Raw genomic sequence first — 20,248 nt, 5'->3', positions numbered from 1 at the left:
TGCAAAAGCTTCTAAGTTTCATTAGGTCCCATTTGTTTATTTCTGTTTTTATTTCCATTTCTCTAGGAGGTGGGTCAAAAAGGATCTTGCTGTGATGTATGTCATAGAGTGTTCTGCCTCTGTTTTCCTCTAAGAGTTTAGTGTCTAGACCAGGTCCTTATAATGGTCTCGGAAGGCCCTGTGTGATGTGGCCTTGTCAACTAGGTGACTCCTCTCCTCCTCCTCTCCCCACCCTCCCTCTGCTCAAGCCACACCGGCCTCCTTGCTTTGCTGTAGCTTGAAGACACCAAGATGCTCGATGTTCTCTACACATCTCTGGAATGCTTCGACTCCAGGAAATCCGCCTCACTAACTCCGTCCCCTCTCTCAGGTCTTTTCTCAAATCTCCCCTTTGTAATGAGTTCTTCCCCAATGACTGCAAACCACTGGACTCAGGACCCTGGCAGCACCCTTGACCCTCCTCACACTGCCCCATTTTTACTAGTTCCTTAGCAGCCATTATCTTCTAATATGCTATAGCATTCCTTGCTTATTATGTTTATTTGTTTGATTTATTTATATTATGTGTATTACATTTATTATGTAAATTCTGTGAGGGCAAAGGTGACTTCTGTAAACTTTACTGATGATGCTAAGCTCCTAGAACAGTGCCTGTCACATCCTTGGTTCTTAAAGTCCATCAATAACCCAGTTTCTATAAGTGACATCTCCACTCTTTTTTGTCTACAAATTGGGCATCCTGGCATTGTCTCAAACTCTTTCCAGTCATTTATCCATCATATCACACCTATCAGCAAATACTATTGACTGACTTTAAAGTTTCTCTAGAAATTCCCCTCTTCCCACTGAGCTCAGCCAACACAGGACTAAACTGCTCCTCAGCCTTACTTACTCCAAGCATCCCTCCCCAAATCCATTTCACATTTGATCCTTCAATGAATTGAGATACTTAAAACAGAAACAAAAGCAAAACTTCTATTCTTCAACTGCTCAATAACCTGCCTTGGGCCCCTATTATCTAAGACTTCAGATTCCGACTTTCCTGCCAGGCCCTACCCATGACCTGGTCTCTCCCTGCACTCAGGTCTCTCCTCCTCCTTTGCTCCCTGTCACATCTGGCTTCCTTTGGCTTTTCTCAAGTGGACCCACAGAACATCTCATTTCTTGCCAAATCCTACTTGTGTTTCAAAGCCTAACTTAAGGTCCACTTTTCATTGCAGACTTAACTATTTTAGTCTACTTCTTCCCATACATACTGTTTAACAGTTAATTATTCTCTACTCTTTTTCCTAAGTGCTTTGTTCCCTTTTAGATAAGTATCTCTGCAATGGCAGAACTTTATACTTCTTTTATCTTCCCAACCCTCCCCAGTGTGGTATGGAACACAGAGTAGGCACTCCATAGCTACTGTTGATTCACTGATTGATGCTTATATTCTTCTGTTTCATGTGTGTGTGTGTGTGTGTGTGTGTGTGTGCTTTCCTGTGCTGGCTTTAGATAGCTGAACATTTCAAATGATATATATATATATATATATATTTTTTTTTTTTTTTTTTTTTTTTTTGCGGTACGCAGGCCTCTCACTGTTGTGGCCTCTCCCGTTGTGGAGCACAGGCTCCGGATGCACAGGCTCAGCGGCCATGGCTCACGGGCCCAGCCGTTCCCCGGCATGTGGGATCTTCCCGGACCGGGGCACGAACCCGCGTCCCCTGCATCGGCAGGCGGACTCTCAACCACTGCACCACCAGGGAAGCCCCAAATGATATATTTTGAATGATGGCAAGTAATAAAAGTTTTGTAGCTATACTGATGAGCTACATATTAGGATAAATGTATATCTAAACTCCAGCCTTATCTGGTTTAAAGCGTGTTTACAGCATGTCTAAATGTAGGAACCCATACTGCTTTCATTAATTGGGTCTTGCTTTTAAGCATGTGTGTGTTTGTGTGTGTGTGTATTTCCATACATCTAAAGTGAATTCTATCATTAAGAAGTCACAAAATATGTAGATATTAGTATAAAAAGCACTTGGGAAATAACTAGATAAAGAATGTAATCAATAATCCACCCAACAATTAAGTCTTTAGTAGTACATGCAGACTTTAGCATGGAAGTCTCCACAGCATACAGCAATAAACGAAGTTTGCATAATATAAGCTTAAAATGGCCCATTCTCTGATGTTTTTCAGCAACCCTGATTTTATTTTACAAGGCTTTGCAGGAAGATTATTACTCCCTTCACTGTCCATTGGTCAAGCTTTGAGGGTCTGCATTCTGCCATCTTGTCTTCTCTTGACTCACCTTGAAAGACAGACAGTTTTCGTTCTTGGGAGGTCATCCCAGACCACTGCTGGCTGGTGTGTCTCTGCTACAGCACCAACCAGTGAGTGGGAAATGCTACACTGTTCAGAGTGGGCATCTCATTCATGAAACATGTCCAGGGGCCAAATTCTGTGCCTCTCCCCATCCTCTAATGGTAGAAGCCATTTTAGGAGTGAGTTTTAGGAGTGGATTGGATTCGTTACTATTTTGAACTCTCCAAGTTTCTGCTTCCTTTAGTTCCTAGGACAAATGAAAGTGAGCCTGATGATTCTGGGTGTTATGTCTCATTTTAAAGTCCTCTTTCTCTTTGTCCAGCCTCTGTCCTCTTCCCTGCAAGAAATGACTTCTAAAAGTTTGGTTCCCGGACAGCAGCACCTGGGAGCTTGCTCTCAATGCAGAATCTCAGGCCCCATTCCAGACCTCTTGAATCAGAATCTACATTTTTAACAGGATCTCTAGGTGATTTAATTGATAAGCACCTTAAAGTTTGAGAAATCCTGAGCTAGAACTTTCTGCAACGGTTAGGCAGCCATCGTGTTGGCCGCAAGACTAGCAGGTTCAAGAGCTCTCACAGTTCCCATTGTCCACCACTGGACCCCCCCTGGATGTCCTCCACCATTTAAATCCCCCTCCACTCTACCTCTTCAAAGCTTGTTTCCTGAGAAGGCTGAATTAGTCACACAGCACAAGGCACAGGCACACCTGTACAGACAGAGGGCACTCTTTCTTCCAGCCAGTTAGTTGATACCATTAAGCCCTTCTGATGGAGCCTAGGTTGTGAGAGGTGAGGCCTTTTGGATAGGCCCCAGGATGACAGCTTTCACCATTTGTGGTCACTGATGTTCCCGCGGTGCTTTTTGTGAGAGAAAGGGTTGTTAACCTCAGTGTATCCTGGCTGACTTCCAATCTGCATAATTGCATTCAACCTACCTAAGTCTGCTCTGTAGTTTCAATTAAGTAAAGTATTGTTCACTTCTTGTACTAAACTGCTGTGTTGTGTGGCTACAGACTGCTAATTAGCTGGTGTTTTTCAGGTGGCTGCATTCGTGATGAACAAAACGTCTCTCTCTGGCTATCTCCCTCCCCAGTCCCGCTATCTCCGTGGCCACCAGCCCACACAACCTCATGCCTGTATTCTTCTATATCACCATTTCTTGGATAAAAGTGCTCTGGGATCAGAAATTACTAGAATGTGACAGTGAACCTTTCTTTACTTTCTCTATCTAGCCACCTGCTTCTTAGCCTACCTAGCCTATTGTAGGGTGTTGGAGGGGAAACTCAAGCACAGAATGGCAAGAATGTGATGAGGGGTGGATAAAACAGGCCTTCCTCTGCCAAGATGAAAGGTAAATGCCTGTGACTGCCAGGGAAGTATGAATTACTTTAAGAGCCTGGCACCCTAGGAATTGGGTATTTTCAGTGTGATATGAATGGAGAGGGAGGTCAAAGAGAATGGGGCGTGCATTTTATTTCTCCTTTCCCACTAGTTAGAAAAATACAGCTGGACATGTAAACCAGCCATAAAATACCTCACTATCTCTGTGGGGGATGTTTGACCCTAAACAGGAAATGTGGCCCCGGGAGAGTGAACGGAGTCCCTTTCTGATGAATCAAAGGTCAGTACCAAGGGAGCACTTGCAGCTCTGGAATGGCAGCCGGAAATGAAAGGAAGTGGAAAAAAGGTGGGTGAGCAGGGAGCCAAGGGGACAGAGTTGTGCTCTAATCAAAGAGGAGATGCATTTGAGGGTGGAATTTTTCTGGGCTGTAAAATGATTGCTCAAAAAGTGTTCAGATGGGGAAAAAGAACCCAGATTTAGGTAAAGTATCACACTTTGCATGTGTAAAGTATCACACTCTGCATGTCTTTTCACTAAGTGAGGACATTTATCCTGTTTTGATGTCTAAGCTCAGAGACACAAATTAATTAGATAAAAATTCCTTTAGAGCAGGGGTAATTTCTTTTATCTTTTCACAGCCCAAACACTATGCGCTAAATGAATTCATGAATGAACGAATGAGTGAACTCACTGACAAAGGGAAAAATATTTATTAAGAGGTATATGTTGACTGGCAGTTCATGGAGGGTAGGAAAGAAAATGCTTCTAGTTCTCCAGGTGCCAGCACCCATGTCTTGCCTACTCCTCGCTATGGCCCTGCCCCAAAGTACTCTACTTGTCTCTCTGAAAGTAGGAAAGAAAAGAAGATCAGGGGCTTCCTGAATCTCATCAATGGACTAACCGAACGCCTATAACAGATAGGCTGGTTTGCATATCCCTGGAAGCAGAGGAGGGGCAAGGCTAGAACCGGAAAGTTGGGAGTGAAAGTCAGACTGAGGGAAGTGAACATTCCCAGATAAGGGCAGAGAGATTGATAACATAACTGAATACAGTTCCCAGATGCTAGGAACTGATTGTTTTCCTGGTAAAATTATCCTTATTTCCAGCTCAGAGTCTATCACGTGAGAGGCACTTGATCTGTTATTTGTATAAAGAATAAATGGGGAGATGGATGACGTATTTGGCAATGCTTTGAAGGTGAAAAGAGCTCTCAGAGTGAGGGGCAGGAGGAAGAATTTGAGGAGGAGGAGGATATTGGGAGAAAAGGCAGAAAAAAGAAAGGGGAAAATGTCAGCAAAAAGAGTCTGACAAAAGAATGTACGACACAGAGGAGAAGAAATTACTAGAAGTGATAAAAAGTAATCTCTGTACAAAGGGCAATATTTAGTATAAAGCTTCTAAGTTCTGAATGTATTTCCAACTTCCTTTGTTCACATTAACAAATTAACCTGAGGAAAAATTATAGACCAGAAAATGTCACTGAGGCAGAGATTTAAAAAGGTTTAAAAATCCTAATCTTCAATTCGAGCTCCACTGTTTTGTAGATGATTTCAAAGATTTTCCCAATGTCCTGATCCAAACAGCCCCTAAATTCATTTCCTTGTCCCCCAGAGGCTCTCATTCCAGGTAAGCCCGTGGTTTTAGCTGAGTACCTCTTCAAAGTCAAGTGTGGGTTGAGTCTGCCACTGGCCACAGACTAAGTATTACTTATGGCTGAGATTTCCTTCTGTCCGTTACTAAAGCCCAGTCTTTTCTCAGCTCAGCCAATACAGTCTTGGGATCTGAAATCTCATATACAATTTGCACTTTTTCCTGCATGAGGCAAAACCCCCCAGCAACGTGGAAATGTGCAGCTACCCCATGCGAACTATTCCTGGATGTCGCCCTGCAGCTCTAATTTCTTCTTTCTCCTCTGCGTTCTGGGTGCTGCAGCCGGACCTGTCAGCACCTTGTCACGGCTTCCTTGTGCGTGGGCTACCATCGGATTCTGTGTTCTTAATAATTATCCATAAAAAACCCCACAGAATCCTTCACAAGTAAAACAATATATTTACATTAACAGGTAAAAGAAAAAAAAAAAGAAAGCTACTTGAAAAATTCTGGTGTCCTGAAGCAGGAGCTATTTGTAAATGCTGCCGTGTGGCCTCCTCTTTTCCAGTCCTGAGATGCTCTTTTGTTCATGGTGTGACGAGGATGCGGGGAGCCAATATGATTTAACTAAATAATACACAAATGCCAGGAATACTTTCATATCTTGTGTACAGACCAGAATAAATTACTCCGATGGAATGTTTTGTTTTCTTTTCAGGGAACAACCCCGCAGATTACAAGGAGCTAGGCTGACAAGGAGTGGCTAAGAAACACTATTAAAAGTAACCTATTTTAATGTAGGGCTAAACGATGGAGGATTTCACTAGGGTTCAAAAGACAGAGGCCTGGAGAGGAAGTTGACAGGCAGACAGCAGTGAGAAATTAGTCTTGTCCTGGAATTCTTATGGACGGTGGGGAGAAAAATAAGTCCAATAAGAAATGAAAATGAGGGAACTAGTTCTCAGAATTAAAGGTGAACCGAAAGGAATTGGCAGCTGTCTGGACATGCCAGCCAGAGGGGCCACGGTATCTGATACACGTGACAGACCAAGAGACAACTGCAAAGCTCCCCAAACAACTCGCCTGAAGGGCTTGCCAGGAAGCCAGATGCTGCTTCTGGAAGAATATCTTCCATGGTTGGGCATCTGGGTTCAGTGCTTTCCATTTAAGGAGGAGAAAGAAGGTGGTAAAAGACAGCACCATCACTGCCTTTTAAAAAATGTGTTCTTTCTCCACACACACACACACACACACACACACACAGAAGCACTAATAAATATGGTCATGGAACTTGTTTTTAAAAAGGACCCCTGGGGCTTCCCTGGTGGCACAGTGGTTGAGAGTCCGCCTGCCGATGCAGGGGACACGGGTTCGTGCCCCGGTCCAGGAAGATCCCACATGCTGCGGAGCGGCTGGGCCCGTGAGCCATGGCTGCTGAGCCTGCGCGTCCGGAGCCTGTGCTCCACAACAGGAGAGGCCACAACAGTGAGAGGCCCGTGTACCGCAAAAAAAAAAAAAAAAAAAAGGACCCCTAAAAATAAAACTTTTCCCAGTGCTTTTTAGGTAGAAAGCAAGGTGTTAGAGGGAGAGAGAGAGACAGAGAGACAGAGATAGAAGGACATCAAGAAACCCCTTATTTAAATATGTCACTATACTAATTAGGTTATTTTATTTAAAAGACTGGGATTATAGCTGATGTTCAATTTAAAAAGTTATTCAAGTGATGGGCCTGTGCCTCTCTCACAGTTGGCCTGTCATTCTCCCTCTTTCTTCCCTGGAAACAATCAAGTATTGGTGTTGGCAAGGAAGCAGAGTGTGGTCTAGTGGACTGGAAATCAGGTGACCTGAGGTCTGGTTGATTTTTTTCCCCCTTCCAGTTTGAAGTTATGTGTCTCTGCTCCATAAAACAGGAGAACCAAATTTCTTTATACACTTAATAGCACAGGTCAAGTTTTTGTAATCATAATTTTTTTCCTTGACCTGATGCTAAATAATTCAAGGTAGTAGGAAGTCAATATTGAATCTGGAACAAAAGATGGACAGGGAGGTTGGCTGATATGATAGGAGACAGGAGTGTTAGAGATTCTTTAATTTAGTAGTAAGAGTACTCACAGAAGGTATAGAACTAAGTTTTGAAATTCCAAGACCTGTTACAAATCCAAGATGATCAAGAAATCAGAAGAACTGGCAATCCCACCCTGGGCTGCACTAATTGATCTAAAGGGCTCCAACACTGGTGTGTGGTCACAGATTCCCAAGACTCACTCAGCAAGGTCAGCTTCCCTTAGCTCCCATTCATCATTATACTCCAGGCCTCCTAACTTGCAGTCTTAGTGATAATATTGCCTCTTTTACAATTAAAACTGCTCTTCTCTTCATCACCATGAAAAGATAAATATCAGGTGAGGAGAGAGAAACTTGAGAAAAACAATTTACTTAACAATAACCTCAAAATGGAATATTCCCTAGTGCTAGTCTGAAGTATACCAAGTTTCCAAGATTACAAGCTTAAGAAGTTGATCTTAATTGGAACCACCAATGGCTATTAGATGTTCATCTTCTCTTCAATGAGTTCATGTGATTCCATTTGTTCAGCAAAGATCATTGAGTATCTATAACGTGTGGAACACTGTAGTAGGCTCTGGGGATATAGCAAGAATCAAAATGATACAAATTCCTGCCCTCCTGGAGCCCAAACACTAATGGTAGAAGGGACCAGGTCATAATTTCCAACTTTATCAATGTTTCCAGGACCTGACTATACTAAAGAACAAATTTTTTTCTTCTGGATTACTATATATTCATTCCTATGGCTTTTCAAGAGCCAAAGGATGAATGTTAGAATAGGAGATCATCATCACTAGAAATTCTGCTCAATGTCCCATTACCATAAGAATTTTCTAGGTCTTGTGGAAGCAATAGTTTTAACCACAAAATATAATACCTCTGCTCTCACCATGTTTTCTATTACCAGAAATGCTAGTCTCAGACCCCTTTCTCAGTATACCTTCCTCTGGCCACTTCTTCAATGGGGTGTCCTCAACTCTCTTCTTTTTCTTTTTTTTTTTTTCGGTACGCGGGCCTCTCACTGTTGTGGCCTCTCCCATTGCGGAGCACACCGGATGCACAGGCCCAGCGGCCATGGCTCACGGGCCCAGTCGCTCAGCGGCACATGGGGTCTTCCCAGACCAGGGCACGACCCCTGTCCCCTGCATCGGCAGGCGGACTCTCAACCACTGCGCCACCAGGGAAGCCCTCAACTCTCTTCTAGGTTCACACCTTCCCTTGGGTTTATTCATGACCTCACCCCAAGGCCATCTTTAAACTGATGACTCCCAAATTCATCCCTAGATTCCAATCAACTTTCCTGCATTCCCAACATATGTTTCTTATTCTCTAATGGAATATAAACAATGACCAAATCACATCATGTCCAGAAAATTTCATCTTCTTTTATGTCTCTAGTTTTCTCCTTTTGCTCTGAGTTAAGGGTATCACCATTCAGCTAGTTCAAAACCTGGGTGCCATCTTGGAATCTTCCTTCCTCTTAACCTCTTACATGCACTCAGTGAGCGTGTTCTATTCAATCGACCTCCTCCATGCCTCTTGTATCCATTCCTTTCCCCCACCCCACACTCCCTTACTATGGGATCTCTGACTTAGACATTATACCAGCCTCTTAACTGGTTCCACTACCTCTAGCATTGCCCTCCTTATAAACACAAATCACATCACCTCATCTGCCTGCTTCAGACCCTTCAGTGATTTACCTAACGTCTACAGAATGAATTTCAAACTCCTTAAGCAAAGCACATGATGTTCATCACAATTTAGCTCTAGTTTACTACATTCCGGGCTTATGTCCTGTCACCTATTTCATGTTTCCTAATTCAGCATTCCAGAGCAGTCAGCACGTCTTTACCACACTGTAGTTCTCCTTCTTCCTGCCTCTTTATACAGAGTCTTCCCTCTGCCTGTAGCAGGCCTTTGTCTGCCAAACTGACCTCCTTAAAGATAGCCATGTCTTCTCCTCTGGGAGGCATTCTTCAGTTTCTCTAGGCTAAATTTCAGCTCCTGCTTGGTGCTCTCATAATGTCTTGTGATATCGCACCACATTTATTATAATTGTTTATTAATTTATCTACCCTGGGAAACTGTAGGATAAGTGAAGGTAGGAATCTTTTTTATGCCTCTGGTATCTAGGTGAAAGGTCAGTAAACTGTTTCTGTAAAGGGCTGGATAGTAAATATTTTTGGCCTTGTACAACTTGTTACAGCTATTTAATTCTTGCCACTGTAGCATGAAAGCAGCCATTGGCAATGCATAAACATATAGGTGTGTGTGTGTGTTTCCCAATAAAACTTTGTTGATAAAAGTAGGCAGCAGGCTGGATGTGGCCCATGGCCATAGGTTGCCAACCTCTGATCTGGTCCAGTGCCTGGAGTACCGTAGGCACTCATTTAAGACTTCCTAAAGGAATGGGTGGATAGGACTTCACAGTTAACAAATATTTTCACAAGTGTGAATTTATTTGACCCATTTCATATATAAGCAAAAGGGAGGGTTAGAGGCATTAAAGGTTTTCTTAATGTTGTGCAGTTTCTAAGGGCTGAGGTTGGGACTTGAGCCTATGTCTTCTGATTCCAAATCCCTGGTTCTTTCCATTAGGAGAAAGGCCAAGATTCACAGTGGAGAAGGGTGAGGCAAATTAAAAAATGTACCTCTTATGAGGGAAATAGCCCCATAAGGTAAGCCACCACTAACAATAGAGAAGACAGTGATAAATGGTCAGTAGCCATTTTAAGTTTTGTTTTATTTTTTATTATTCAGTGGTTAACTGTTAACATTCAAATGTTAAATCAAAAGATCTAAAGTAATTTCACTCCCATCTTAAAAACCTTATCTCCCAAAGCCTTCCTCTAGAACAAGGATCCACCACTGGAAAGATCATTGAACTTAGTCCCCAGCTCACAAACCTTATAAATCCCATGCCAAGATGTCTCCTAAGTAGATGACATTTTAATGATTACTACAGGGAGTTGGGAACTATTGCTTCATCCTCACTATCAGAGTAATTAATTTTCTTAACTACAGGCCAAATTCTGCCACGGGAGTCCAGTTGAGAAATTTCAGGCCCATAGGAAGTACATTAGCTCTTCAAAGTGATTAGGGTGCCATTTCAAATACACAAGCAAAGGAGCTATTAGGCTTCTGGCTTATTTCAAACAACTTGCAGCCCCTGTTTCTCAGGGAAAAAAAAAAAAAAGAAAGAGAAAAAGGGAAAATAACAATTTGCTAAGGTTCTTTATTTTCCAGTAAAAACACCCATGGCCTGCAAGTCATTGGATATCAGGTATTGTGGCTGGGTGAGAGACCAAAGTGTACAGAAAAAGGGTGGAATGCCAGAAGGCAGCACAGAAAAACACAGCCTGCTCCAAAGCACCCCAGAGCTGAGCCTTCAGAGGCCTGACGAGAGGCAGAGCCTCACCAGCCATTGCTCTTGACCACAGAGAAGGGTGAGGGCTCATGGGCTTTCCAGTCCATCTCTGGCCATGTCTCACCGCCCCCCCCCCCCCCCCCAAATATCAGAAATGCTCACAATGCCATTTTAAAGATAGAGTGGATGAATTATTTCCTCACCATTGTTTCCTCATACAACCCCTATATTTCTAAGTCATCATCATTTGAGTTGCCTCTGACATGCTTTTGTATTTATTTAACATCCATGAAGACCACAGAGAAGCTTTAAATATCAGTTTACTCTCACAAAATAGCCACAGCTCAACAGTTTCGCCTTTCAATGAGGCATTCAACTGGCATGCTTCCATGAGACTTGTCTATTCACCTTGGAATTCTATGAACAGCTGGACGATTTTCTTAGAGTCAATGCTCTCCTTCCAGCCTATTTTACAAAGTGCAAGTCTCCTATAAGAATGTTTATTTGCATCTAAAATCTGCAGCAAATATATTCTTCCAAGGCTATTTTTGAAAATCAATGAATAACATTATTTTATGTCACCTCTAAAAGCCACCCATTTCTAAGACATTTTGACTTTCTCCAGACAATATATACCTATGTGGGAATTGAATGTTCTTTTATATCCTCCCCCCACCCACCATCAAACATTTGAGATTGTTTTGGCTTCCAAAATGCATGCCACAAAGTAAATCTGGATAACAAGTTCAATTTAGCTGGGGGAAAAATATTTTTGTATTTATCTTCTAAGTTTTCTGTAATTCTCATGTATTACTTTTATCCCGGAAATAAAAATGTGAGAAAAGACTTCAGCAATAGCTAGGACAGCTTACTTATAGGAACGGCAACAGGAATTCTAGAACTTGAAAAGGTCAGTGTCCATTCTAGGTGGATATGTAGCTGATAAAATTCTAGGAGTGTTTACACTAGGGATTTGAGGCATAGGGTAAGGCCCTACCAGCTCCAAATTATCTCACTTACCAGGCTTCCACGTGGCCAGTGTGCTGTTCTGCCTGGTAGGAAATTCTCACTGTGAGAACCATTCTGATAAGTTAGACAACAAGAAGAGAACTGTCCCTAGGAAACTGCTGTGATGAGAGGCTCTGGACAGGAAGCAGAGCAGGACCTGTGTCCTACTCCAGTGTTCCCATGCCTGCCTAGAAGTCAAGCGGACCAGACTTTCTTATCAGCAAGCTACAACTTTGAAGGTGAAAATAGTTGGATTTGAGAACAAGGGACAAGATTCAGATCAGGTTGATGGAGAGTTGGTGACAGTACAGAATTGGGCAGGGGAATTCACACAGGGACTGGGCAACACATGGAGGCGTCACGTGGTTTGTCAAACATGTGAAAACAGCCTCACTGGGACTAGGGGAAACTGGCCGAGTCAGTCCAGTATAGAAACTCAGGTTTTGGCAAAAGATTCTGTGGTGGGGTAAAGAATTTTCTGGAAGCCAGGAAATTTGGCAACCCAGTCTCTGCAATTCTTCCTATATTTATTTCATTAGAAATAATTTTATATTTCTCTCACTATAAAAATAATACATGTTGATGTCTGATGCTTAACTAGAACCAGCTATGTGCCAGGTACTGTGCTAGACTCTTTAAAAGGATTATTCCTTTACTCCTCACCACAGAAATAGGTTGTATTATGATCCCTGTTTTGCAGATGGGAAGGAAGCTTAGAGTTAGGTCAGTTCTAAGTTACATGCCCAGTAAGTGGCAGGGCCAAGGCTCACATTCAATTCTGCTTAACTCCAAAGTCTATTCTCTTTACCGGTTCTCTTAACCTCAATGTCTCTTTCTATCCCATTGTTAGGAGAGAAAAAGAAACACACAAAGAAAAAAAAAACTTTCATTGTTCAACAACTCTAAGAAAGAAATATTAACATCTCAGCAAATAGCTTTACAGTCTTTTCTAGATGCACAACTTTCCCACATATTTATACTTATACTCTCCTTAAATATATAAAATATTGTATCCCTGACTTTATTTAACTTAATACAAGCATTTCTCTAATTAAGAAAACAATTAGCTGTGAACCACATTTTATGAAGCTGATATGATGTACCATGTTCTATATAACCTTCCCCTATCACTGAACACTTAGGTTGTTTCCAAGTTTCCACCAGTGAAAATAGTAAAATTTTATCTGCATAAACTGCCCTCATCCCCCAGCATTACTTAGGATAGGGTCCTAGCAATTAAGATGATTGGCTCAAAAGGCATGAAGATTGGAAAGGTTTTCATTCTTGAGCTATATTACATATATGGCTTCATACCATGCTGGTTGGAACATCCCCACCAGCAGATCTAGAGGGCTTGATTCAATTCACACCTGACAAAATGGGGTTTATTTTATTTCATTAGTCTTCTATACCCTCATCTTCATCTTCCTCTTTCCCCCTCTGCATTTCAAAACAGAGAAAAAAGTACACCCTTCTAAACACTGCCTCTTTTTGCTTTTTAACTTGCTACCAGAGGAACTATTTTTACTATTACTCAGCACTGAAACCGCAGACTTATTCCCATGACTGACTGGATAAGGGGGATAAAGAAATGAGAGAAATAAAAATTGTATGGAATTTTCCTTTGAAAAGTCTCAGGATTTGGACCATTGCTTTCCATCTTATGTTCATCACTCCAAACCAACTACAACTCCCATGTGACCTTTTAGGTTTTTTTTCTCCTTCTATCTTGTTCACCCTGCACTCTATTGTCAGACTACTCTTTCATAAACACAGAGCACATCATGCAAATGTCCAGCAGATAAAGTCTCAATGGTCCTCTATTTCTTATATAACCTCTTTGCCTGGCTCTCAACCTCCAACCACTACCCATCAGCAAGCAACCCTTATCTTTCTAGGTCTTCCTTCCCATTAACTTCATCTTCACTTTGCCTGCCTGCCTGCCTTTCCAAAGAAGCAGGCTGAAGGAACATGCATTCGACACTTATATTTTAACAGAGATAGAACTTGCCATTTATATGATGATTCAGAGCTGTCACAGGACCTTCCAGTCCTTATCACTGTAATGTCAATTGGTGAAAGTGCCTATTAATAAAGGTTTCTGGCTGATGGCATTTTGAGATGATAGTGTATTCTGAATTCCTGGTCTCAATCTATCACAGCAGAAGCACATACTTCACCTTGAGTTTGATCGAGAATGAGGACTCTGGACTCTGAGACTATTCAGTCTGTGCAGCTATTGTGTAATCTTATGCTTAATATAATCACAGTCCTTTAAAAATTCTGGCTTTTGTGGACAGCACTTGCATCCACCTTCTAGCCCAACTGTGCTGTATTAAGCTTTCTCAGCTGGTAGTTGCTCTGCTTTCAAGGGAATGTTTAACTCAGAGCTTTGCAAAAATGGACTTCTATTCTGTTGGCTGTAGAGTACGACGCAGGTCAAGTGGAATTTTTGGCACTTCATTACATTCCCTGACCCTTACTAAACAAACTTCAAAATATATATATATTTGCAGCAATTTGGAATAAACACTGCATACAAGTGTTGATGGTAGATTTTCTGAAGAACTACCAAATGCATCAAGACTAAGGAAAACATTCTAATGATTCTTTCAAAGATGAATACATTTAAATTCTCGTTAAACAATCTTCTTATTTAGCCTTCTCAAGCTTTGATGACATGCCACGATTGGCTGTTTATCAAAAACTTAACAAGAAATGCTTAACAAGATATAATCATGTGCACACACTTCTGCATAATTAAACCCCGTTTATAAATCATTGCAGGGTGGAATATGGTCACACCACTCAAGAAAGGCGGGTGGCTAGCAAATAACACTTTTTTCTCCATCTGTAATGAAAAATCTTATCATGTGAATGCTGTGAAGGTGACATAATCATCTGATCTTAAATCTTAGTTAAAAACATCTATTTCCATCTCAACTGAAAGTTCTAACAAAATTAGGAAATTAATTTAGATATAAGAAACATGATCAGGCACTAATTGTTAATACTGGGATTGTTGGCATGAAGGTGGAAGATTCTCTTCCTTTGAAGGTTTTTAATTGGATAGATTCTCATCTGTGTGTGTTTTTTTCAGAGTTGGATTTAGCTGATTCTCAGTTTTTTCATTTTATAGCTGTTCTTTCAGTTGGAAAAAAAAGGAATAATTGAGACTGAGTAATGGATATTTCTCAAGATCTCTGAGACTAGGTATTGCATAGCATTAAAGAGTACACTTTTCCATTTGTTTTATGACTTTGTCCAGTTAAAGTTACTGAGATAAGCACTCCAGTATTTACTTGTAACTTGAAACCCCTTTCATGGTGTGTCTGGATCCTAAGGAAAAAGAATTAACATTTGAGGAATGCTTACCTTGTGCCAGGCTTTTTATATGCATTATCTCATTTAATTCTCATAACCACAAGATACGGTTGATATTATTTAATCTGATTTTATGTGCTTGAGATCATAAAGGGAGTATAAAGTATAGAACAAGAATTTGACTCTAGCTTTCTCTCTTTATTTCTTTGAAGCCCAAGATCCTTTCACTTAACCACACTGGGTTTCCCACTGAAGCCAGTAATGTGGAGGTGACAAAAAGGGGCATTCTAACAATAAGGGATGTTCTGAACTTTGACATAGGTTCCCCTGTGGGAGTAAAATAAGTAAGAAGCAAATATGATGAATTAGATTGAAACACGTTCCCTAACGCAGTGCCCGGTGAGGTGAATTATGGACTATCCATACCATGGAATACTATGCCATGAAATGGAAAGCTGTCCATGAGTTGCAAAACAGTAGAAGAACAATATGTGCAGAATAATATACTCTAATGCAATAAACAATCATACAGAGGTATGTTTGCATGTCCTTAGGAACAGGTCTGGAAGGGTAGATAAAAAAATGTTAGTTGCTTCTGCTCAGCAGGCTAAGAATGACTAGTAGGCAAATTTGACTTACATGTACGACAGTTGCTTAAATTTTTTGTGTGTGCAATTCTGCACATTACATTTACAATGAAAAATCATGTAGTGGATTAGTTGAATAATCTGTAGGAATGACTGAACCTAAGGCATGGGTGATTAAAGAGATTTAATCTCACAAAAGCAAAACTGCCCAATCTATTTGAAACTCTGTCAGGCTTCAACATTACTATATGCATATGGTGAAAGCTACAACCTCATCACTTGTATTGCACTCTGAATTATCTGAAGAAGGTGTTAACAGAAGGCAAATGAGGAACAGTCATTTCAAACTTAATGTGTCCAGAATGAAGTTCTCCAGTCGGCTCTTCCTATGCAACCCGTTCCTCCTCCAGTTTTACCCATCCGTGCCGCACTACCATTTCTCCACTTGCCCAAACCCAAACCCTAACAGGCACACTTAATTTCTCTTTTCCCTTCCCCACTGCACCCCAACCATCAGCAAATCCAATCTGACCCATCAGCAAAATACCTCTTTAAGGCCTCCACTGAAGTCACCATTACTTCTTGCCTGGACTACTATGGTCTCCTCTGTATAAATTTCCCTGCTTTCACTTTTGCAAATCATTCTCCACCTGTCAGCCAGGGTGATCTTGTATATCCCTCAATTTAGCACTCTTTATGGCTCTTCACTGTATTTAGAATAGAATTCCACTCTCTCACTGTGGCCCACAAGAACCTATGTGATCTTACACTGGTCCAACATCTATGACCTCAACTCCACCACCATGCCCCTTGTCCATTAGGCTCTAGCCCGCCTGGCCTGCTTTCTGCTTTGCAAATACATCAAGCTCTGTGCGGCCTCTGGGTCTTTACACTGTCTTTTTTTTCTGCCAGAAATACTCTTCTTTTAGCTGTTTACATGGATGGCACCTTATCAATCTGAATCAATGTCTTACAGACGAAGGAATTGGATATCAGAGAGTTTAAGTAACTTATTTGTGGTCCTCACTCTTGGTACGTGGTGAGGCTAGGTTTTGAACTCATGTCTGAATCATTTCAGGCTCTTGCCATTATACTAAATAACAAAGTAAACCCAGCCCATCCCAGGGCTCTGGCTACAGTTCTGACAATCAATCAGCAAACATCTACTTGTTGAAAAGCCAGAAAAAAGAAATTATTTTAAAAGTTCCTTTTGTAGATTCCCCTTCCTACCTCTAGTACATTCCCCAGCTTCTGCAGGAAGACGTAGATTAGCTGGAGAGGGAAACCTGAGATTGATGCATCTCTTGTATTAGAGATTTGAAATTAAATATTGCTCATCTGGGAAATGAGACTATGATAGAACAACCAGAAACGTTGCAACTTACTTAGTTAGGTGTCCAAAGAGGACTTTCATGGTGTCACGATTGGGTGGAGGGAGTTTTTGTACAAGAGACTTTATAGTTTCAATTCTTGTGTTATTGTCTTGCTTTTCTGAAAAAAAAAAAAGAAATTAAAAAGGAAGGTTAGAAAAGAATGAGATTTCTTAGGTGCATGAGGGAATTTTCTTAGGAGAATTCTGGACTAAGTCTGAGCAACTTAAAGTTCTAATTAGCAGCCAGAGGGAATAGTTACACTTTAAATCAGTATCATGAAGTTTCTTTATTTTGACTCTGAATTAGATCATGGGAAACTGAAAGCAGCAACAGTGTGGCTCTGACACGATCTTCTTATTAAGATCAGGTATTACATCAGTTTTCATAAATGCTTTACTATTTTACAAGTTGTGGCAGGGTAAATAATGGCCTTCCAAAGATGTCCCTGTCCTAATCTCTGGAACCTGTGAATGTTACCTTCCATGGAAAAAGTGACTTTGCAAATGTGATTAAATTAGGGATTCTGAGATGGGGAGATTATTCTGGATTATCTGGGAGGCCCAATGTAATCACAAAGGTGGCTAAGAGGGAAGCAGGAGGGTCAAGGTCGGAGACAGAGGGGATATGACAATGAAAACAAAAGGAGATTTGGCTATGTGCTAAAGGACCATGGGCCAAGGAGTAAAGACAGCCTCTAAAAACCAGAAAAGCTGAGGAAAGAGAGCCTCCAGAAGGGACACAGGCCTGCCAGCACCTTGATTTTTGCCCAGTGAAACTGACTTCACACTTCTGGCCTTCAGGAACGTAAGATAATAAATTCTTATGGTTTGAAGCCACTGAGTTTGTGACAATTTGTTACAGCAACAATATAAAACAAACACACAAGGACATACATTCTGATTCAATTACCAATATTCTATTATTTTGCTTGATTTTGTGGAGAAGTAAAGAATTTTTAAAATTAGTTCTGTGTTATCTTTTCTCCCTAATACATTTTGTTTTTGCTGTAAAATAAAAAAGTGCAAATAAATTTGAAAGCATAATACTTATTCATATACGTTTTATTTTTTAATTTGTATTTTTTATTGATTTTTAATTTTTTGGTCATATATATTTAAAAAAATAGGGAGTTGCTCAAAACTACATACCACATTTGTTGTTTTCCTTCATTTTGTTTCTTTTTGCCTTTCTGGGCATGGGTGGCATGAGAAGAACTGAGTTACTTAGTACACTAGAGAATTTATCTTACCACAGTTTTAACCAGGGCCCAGAATTATAATTACTTCTCAAACTTAAACTCTTTAGATACACTGACTCAGGTGCCTTTCCTTTCTATACTTTAACTTCTAGCACAGAGCTCCTGATGATTCTAAAGAGGCCACTGCTGGAAAAGATGATAGATAAGAGAATAATATGTAAGGCACCCACCCACGCAATATCCATTCTCTTCTTCTTTAGCTAGACAATCCCACTGTTGAAGGGATGGCCACATCCTTCATCCTAGCTTCCTTGCTTGGCAGCTGGAATGACCGTATGACAGAGTCCAGCCAATGAGAAGGCAAAGTGTTATGTGGGACTTCCGGGGAGGCTGCGTGCAGGAGGCTAATTTATCTTTGTTGTCCTTTGGCCTTTCTGCTCCTAAGAATGTAGGCGGCATGGTTGTGCCATGAGATGACCTTGAGAATTAAGGCTACGCAGAGTGGGACACACAGTATAAAGAGCTTCCCTGAATCTGTGGAGCAGTCAGACCAGTCCTGCACTGTTGGTCTCTGAGTTTCTTTAACATAATAAGTCCTTGTGTACTGAAGACTTTGAAGGTGGGTCTCTGATACTAAACCAAACGTACTTCCTAATACAGTGTGCTTCCAAAAGCCCAGTTCATAATCACCTGTTATTAGGTATATAAACTTTCTACAGTGGGGCAAGAAAGAGTTAGAATAGAAACTGGTAGGGTGTTTTGTTTCCCTTTTTTTTTAATACACTCTTGCAAAAGAAACTTTTTATAAGGAATTACAGGAAAATATCCTGCAGAAGATAGTATTTGGCTAAAGTAGGGTGGGGGCAGTCTTCCTAGTAGAACTCTGCTTGGAAGCATTTCTTCTTCTTCCTGAAACCACAGAGGCCTATAAATAATGCCTCCCACAGTCTGAGCTTTCAAAACTGCACATATTCTTAGAAGAGTTCCAGCATAATATGGATTGGACAACTGCAAATGAAAGAGACAAAGGGGAGAGAAAAAGAGAGAGAAAAACAGAAAAGCCAGTTGCAACATCACAGCAGACAGCAGATCTGACCTTTCTGCCAAAGGGTAGAAAGCCACCTTGTAGCTTAATGACGGTAAGACAATGTGATGCTTCACAGGACCAGTTGGAGCCTATAGGATATGAGAAACTCAGAAAAAGAAGGAAAACAAAGTCAATAAAGATGAGAGTAAAATTGGTACAGTATGTTCAGGACAGAGCACTTAAGGATACTTGGATACCTTGTATCTAGTCATCTGAAGCTAATGCAATACACCAATGATCATATACATAAACATGTACATATACATACATTTATATATTTATGAGATGGGTACATTCTGCATAGTTTGGCATGATGCTACTAGTTTAATTTACCTAAGGATCTGCTGAACTACTTGATTCAAGCAACTAAGATGAAATTAGGAGAGGTGAGGAAGGGAGAGGAGGGAAAGGAAGGAGAGGACACCTTTCTAATTTCACTGAAGTCTCTGGCCATGGTTATGATTAGGTCAATGTCAGAGTCTCCAAAAAAGGGATCTGTTGGCATTGAGGACTATAGGAGTAGTGGCCATAATCTAAGCCTGATAGACAATAAATGGAGAGTGGTCTAAATGGCTATATCCAGCAAACCTCAGTTTTAGGGAAATATGTCCCAGTCAGGGTAGGTTTAAGAAAGGCTGGCGTTGCTTAATTGGAAAAACTTGAATGTGCAAGGTCACTGCCATGGTGCCTGGGCAGGAATTGAAACTTTAGTTTGTCTGTTTAACCACTAGGTAAAAGAATTATGACCTTCCCTAGACAAAGTCCCTCTTCTATGTTCCATTGTACTTAGGATATTCGATGTAGATAACATTCTGCATGATATTTTCATGGCTTGAATGCCTTTCAATTTTTCCTATTAAACTGAGAATTTTCTCATAAACTGAGGCAGCTCATATACTGGTATATAGTGGGTTAAATGAATAAAGAAAGAATTAGTGAACAAAGGAAAGACATGAACACAGATTGGAACAGACAGACCTTGGT

General features: G+C 40.9%; 1 protein-coding gene across 1 annotated transcript in view; it reads right to left on the bottom strand.

Moving 5' to 3' along the window:
• ARHGAP15 (Rho GTPase activating protein 15) overlaps positions 1–20,248 on the bottom strand; it is a gene marked incomplete at both ends in the record, with an annotated part of 595,418 nt that overhangs the window by 42,638 nt on the left and 532,532 nt on the right. The window contains one exon of the mRNA XM_079710401.1: positions 16,992–17,097. Coding sequence (XP_079566527.1) covers positions 16,992–17,097 — 106 coding nt within the window. The remainder of the gene's footprint in view (positions 1–16,991; positions 17,098–20,248) is intronic.

Source organism: Hyperoodon ampullatus (genome assembly GCF_949752795.1).
Source record: "Hyperoodon ampullatus genome assembly, chromosome: 8".
Classification (NCBI taxonomy): Eukaryota; Metazoa; Chordata; class Mammalia; order Artiodactyla; family Ziphiidae; genus Hyperoodon; species Hyperoodon ampullatus.
Note: the sequence above shows the minus strand (reverse complement) of the source record. Positions and strands in the feature narration are given on the sequence as shown.